Genomic DNA, 5,554 nt, shown 5'->3' with positions numbered 1-5,554 from the left:
TCCACTGTTCTCTACCCTGAATTCCAACACCACCTCTACCACTGAAATCCAACACCATCTCCTCCACCACTTATCGCAGCACCACCACTTATTGCAGCACCACCATCTTCTATCAACAACCATCATTTTCCCACATCCCACCACCGCCACCATATATATCTTGCACTGCCACCACCATCTCTTACCTTCGCCTCCACTATAACACCCAACCACCATCTCTGCCAAAAATTACCCACGGCGACCACCTTGGACAAGCATCTCTAATCGTGCGCCATCTATCCCCCAATCGCCTCTATTAGCCTTCACCACCTTGTCCACATTCCCACCGCCAAGATTACCCCCACACTCCAACCTCCACCATAACTTCAAATTCATTGGGTTCTTCCACCTTCAGCAGCACCACAAAACACTCTATTAACCTATGCCACCTCTTTTCTTGTCTGTTTTTGCAACCGAAGACTTCACAACCAATTTCCCGCCAATAAGTTGAACTATTAACAGTATTTGGTTTTGGATTTGTTTGTTGGACTGGTTTTGGGATTTGTCTGTATTGGGTTTTGTGTGTTGTTGTTCGACGGGTTTTAGGGTATGGGATATGTATAGTTTGGGATTTTTTTGGTTTGGTTTTTGTTGACTTGATCACGGGGTTTGGCTATGAGAGGGAATAAAGGTCTCACCCTCTCAGTTACTTCTTCGGGGGTCTGTGCCCCACCCCCTAAGAAACGTGTCCATTGTCCTTTTCGGGATCGTCATGGATGCACCAATGGAGTGAACGGCAATAGGTTTACTGTTCCCTACATTTTCACACATTTCGATAAACAACATTTGGATTGCCAGTTAAGTATCAATAGGGTACGAGATGAAATTAAGAATGATCATGAACTGTATTTGTCACTAAAGAACTCTTTAAGGTCATCAGACAAATGGGTTTGTGGCATTTGTCTTTGCATCCATGCACTTGGGATACCGTGTTGTCATCCAGATGATACCATAGAACCGCCTGCTTTGATAAAGAGTTGAGAACCCGCATGTGTTATTGTGGGCATACCATAACCACCCTCTAAGCCCAACACTACGGATCTTACACTCATAATACCCAGGGGTGACGGTGATACCCCTAATCAGCTTGGTAATGTTTCGCATCTTGATGAGACGTTACTTGATAGTGCATTCCGTATACCTTTTCGTACTATGAAAAGTATACCACGTGCTTGTCGTTTGACTTTTTCTGGTGCACTAAAATCTGCTCTCTGGGATATTACAGTTGATCCTGGTTCAGTTATGCCCTGGGTTCGTCTCCTTCTTCTGCCGCGCTGTACTCTGCAAGTTTTTCAACCACAGAATCATCAAGAACGTCATTCTGGTACTAGAAAAAACCTTCAGCAGAAACAAATTCTCCATGCTTTGACGACATGGAATGAGCCTGGTGGGATGTTTCGTCTCTTAGAGTCTGTAATAGAGCCTCTTTCAATCCAGCCACCCCAAAGATCTGTCCCCATTCAGAATGTGCGTCGGTGTTTGCAGAAAGTTGCTGATGGAAATTTTGCTGCAGCAGTAAAAGTGTTGACTTCATCAAGAGTTGCCTTCAATACTGCGGATACCATATGTGCATTAGAGGAGAAGCACCCAATGCGACAACCACCTGTAAGACCACCTGTTCCTTTTGTTGAGCCCCCTTTAGTGGTAGAGAGAGACGCCCTATTATCATGTATTAGGTCGTTTCCGAAAGGTACTTCTTGTGGTCGTGATGGTCTTCGAGCTCAGCACTTGTTAGATGCCATGAGTGGTGCTGCAGCAGCTATATCTTCTGACTTGCTAGATGCATTGACCCCTGTGGTGAATCTTTGGTTACAGGGACGATGTCCACAGCCATTAGCGGAGTTCATTGCGAGTGGTCCGCTTACTCCACTTCTTAAGCAGGATAATAGTATTCGTCCTATAGCTGTGGGCATGGTTTGGCGCCGTCTGGTCTCCAAGATTGCAATGAAAGGAGTTTCCAAAGACGTGGTAGGGTACTTACAAGATTTTCAATATGGGGTTGGTGTTTCTGGTGGAGCAGAAGCAATTTTGCACGCTGTCAACCGTATAGTGTATGCTAACAGGGACAATACCTCTCTTTCGATGCTGCTTGTAGATTTTTAGAATGCCTTTAACATGGTTGACTGGAATACCATGTTAAGAGAGGTTTGTATCCGGTGCCCAGCTATTACCCCTTGGGTCGAGTACTTATATTGTCAACCTGCAAGGTTATATTTGGGAGATGGCTACATATGGTCTGCTACTAGGGTCCAGCAAGGTGACCCTTTGGGTCCCCTTCTATTTGCACTGGTGTTGCATCCCCTGATTCTGTGGATCCAGTCCAGTTGTCAGTTGTTGCTACATGCTTTGGTATCTAGATGATGGGACTCTGATCGGAGATACGTAATGTGGCGGCATGCTTTGGGTATGATTCAGGAAGAAGGACCTTCTTACGGGCTGGTTCTTAATGTGGCTAAAACTGAGATATTTTGGCCATCATTGGATCCACGTCGCTCCACTCCTGGTCTCTTTCCTTCAGATTTGTCCCGTCTTCAGCAGGGAGTCAAGTTGCTTGGAGGTGCAGTCAGCACTGATTCATCCTTTGTCATGGGGCTTGCTTGCAAGCGTGTTGAAAAGGTTATGTCTTTGATGGACTGTTTAGCTATATTGGAAGATCCACAGTGTGAGTTAGCTCTCTTACGTGCTTGTGCTGGGCTTTCTAAGTTGGTCTTTGCGATTCGTACTTGTCTACCATCCTTTTTTAGAGAGGCAGCTAAGATTTTTAATCGGCATCTCCGCAGTGTTCTCCAGGGTATTGTGGTTCAGATGGTCCTAACTTCGGTGATTTGCAGTGGCGTTTATCGACACTCCCATTACATCTGGGTGGGTTAGGTATTTATTGTGCTACTGATGTCTCTACTATTGCGTTTGTGGCCTCCCGTTGTCAGACGTCTAAGCTTCAGAACCACATTCTTAGGAGTTATGGGCCAATGCCTTTGGATGAGATTCTTGATGTTGCTAGCAGTGCATTGAGTCTTTGTCTACCCGATTTTGACCTCAGTTCTATGGCTGTGAATGCTTCCGTCCCCTCAAAACCACAAAAAGTTTTGGCGGAAGCGTTCTATGGTAAGATTGTTGCTGGTCTTGAAAGGGAATTTGTGTTCTCTGCTCATCAGAAAGCAGTCATTGGATGCTTGTAGTCAGAACACGCAAAGGATTTTCTACTTGCTATTCCGATGGAGGGACTTGGACAGCGTATGTCGCCGGTGGAGTATCGTTCTATTCTCCGGTACCGTCTCATGATTCCTTTGTACTCTGATGGTGGTCTATGCCCTGTTTGCAAAAAGAGTAGACTAGATGCTTTGGGGACCATGCAGCACATTGTCGACATTTTTCAGGTTTCAAATATCGACATGACCATGTCAGAGATATTTTATGTGATGCATTTTGGAGGGCTGGGGTACAGGTAAAGAAGGAGGCTCCCGTGAATTTTCTCACTGATCCGAATGAGGGAAGATCTACACTTCGGCCTGCGGATGTATTGATCTACAGTTGGTCTGAGGGGAGACATGCATGTGTTGATGTAACTGGAGCCTCTCCGTTGGTAGGGCTTGGGAATGGAGTCTTTGAGGTGGGTGAAGCAGCTAAGAGAGCAGCGACAGGGAAGATGGAGAAGCATGAAGAAGCTTGCACTGCTAACCAACATTGTTTCATTCTGTTTAGTTTGGACACTTTTGGTTTCTTGGAACAACAGTCTATTGAGCTTCTCAAGAGACTTCAGAAAGTGATGGACAGTAACATTATGACAGCTGGTTCTAACGAGTTTGTTTTTAGAAGAATATGATTTGCTATTCAGAAAGGACTTGCGGCGCAGCTTGTTGCACGCTTGTCCTAATTATTTGTAAAATTCCTTATCAGTTTCAATAAAATTTCCACTTATATATATATATATATATATATATATATATATATATATATATATATATATATATATATATATATATATATATTTATATATATATATATATATATATATATCTGCTTTCATACAAATTGTCCATAGCTTGCCCGCGCTCCATTAAATTCTGATCCGGTCGAATTTTTGCAAGCACTATCCAATTCAGTTCTTGGACCTGGGACAATATTCGTACCGGTTCCAGTAGCATCAGCACGTGAAAAACGGTTGTTGAAGGCGCTATTTATTAGCGTAGCACGGGCAAAACCAAGTTTTAACTTCTACCACTCCTTTTTCTTAAATATTACCATGTTGTATATTATTAGCATGATTCACATGTGTTTATCTGTATGTCATGGACTATTATTTGCGTATTATATTAGAAATATGTATGAATAATGTGTGTATGCCTGTTAATGCATATATGCGTTTGAGTGATTATGAATTGCATGTTAATGTATATATACATTCCCGTGATTATATTTTGCATCTATATATACGTATGAGTAGTTTTGATTTGCCTGTTAGCGTAATTATACGTATACGTAATATATATTTGCCTATTAGCATCCATATACGTATTACTGATGTATATTTGCCTGTTAATATGGAAATATATATCGATGATGCATCCTTGCCTATTAATATATATATACGTATGAGTAGAATCACTTCCCATACTACTATGTATAGCTACGTATGAATTAACTATGTTTACATGATTAGATTTTATATGCATATTTAGTAACTTACACTAAAAAAAAACTAATATTAATAATAATAATCATACTAATTAATATTTTGTGCTTTTACCTTATGCATAATATGTAAAAAAAAAAAAAATAAATCATAATCATATTCCAACGGTGTCTAGCAAACTTGAAAGATTGAGGTTATCTAATTAAGGAACGTGCTTGCACGGAAAACCTCCCTCATATCTCTCATGTGACCTAACTGTTGGTTTGTGCACACGTATTCCTCGCTTCACTGCTACATTAGCAACAGCGTAGGCCTACGTTGTTCACTTCTAATGCTTATGTAAATGATAAAATTCATGTAAAAATAAATTCTTTTTGTGCCTCAGATTTAATTTTATACTTGCATGAGATTAAGGTCTAGAAATAATAAAGAATTTGAATATACTTATCGTAGGCGAAAATACGATAAGCAATTGCGTAAGTTCTCACCTCAACAAAGTTCTTCATCTGTTAATAGTAATCATCAAAATCCTATGTCACCATTAACTCCATTCGTTATGGCCGACAAAACAAATCTCCAGCAGAGAAGCCCCTTTTGGACTTCTATACTTCTTTACATGAAGGACCTTCTTCCTGCATCAAACTCAAGGAAATTGCGGGTGATTTTCGAATCCCACCCAACGTTTTTGGATTGTGACCTGTTTATCATAGGTTAGACCATGAGAAATCGTATAATCACATTCGTAGGATTTAGCAAGTTGCCACAACTTTCCAACATCTATCCGTCTCCAACGAACAAGTCTTGTTACGGTTGTTTCCTTTCACCTTAGCTGATAAAGCTTCAATTTGGCTAGCAGGTCAACCGCCACAATCCCTCGACACA

The 5,554-nt window shown here is 41.4% G+C and overlaps 1 protein-coding gene across 1 annotated transcript; it reads left to right on the top strand.

The window, feature by feature from the left end:
• Positions 1-1,121: 1,121 nt before the first annotated feature.
• Positions 1,122-2,370, top strand: LOC147476546 (uncharacterized). The gene has a single exon (XM_086584747.1). It carries the CDS (start codon positions 1,192-1,194, stop codon positions 2,140-2,142), a length of 951 nt encoding a protein of 316 aa, XP_086440873.1. The 5' UTR covers positions 1,122-1,191; the 3' UTR covers positions 2,143-2,370.
• The last annotated feature ends 3,184 nt before the right edge of the window (positions 2,371-5,554 follow it).

Source organism: Coptis chinensis, chromosome 9, assembly GCF_015680905.1.
Source record: "Coptis chinensis isolate HL-2020 chromosome 9, ASM1568090v1, whole genome shotgun sequence".
In the NCBI taxonomy this organism is placed as follows: domain Eukaryota; kingdom Viridiplantae; phylum Streptophyta; class Magnoliopsida; order Ranunculales; family Ranunculaceae; genus Coptis; species Coptis chinensis.
The sequence above is the reverse complement of the archived record's forward strand: the minus strand, read 5'-3'. Positions and strand labels throughout refer to the sequence as shown.

Excerpts from the sequence above, each read along its gene's own strand:
- LOC147476546 (XM_086584747.1), top strand. The coding sequence starts at position 1,192 with ATGAAAAGTATACCACGTGCTTGTCGTTTGACTTTTTCTGGTGCACTA.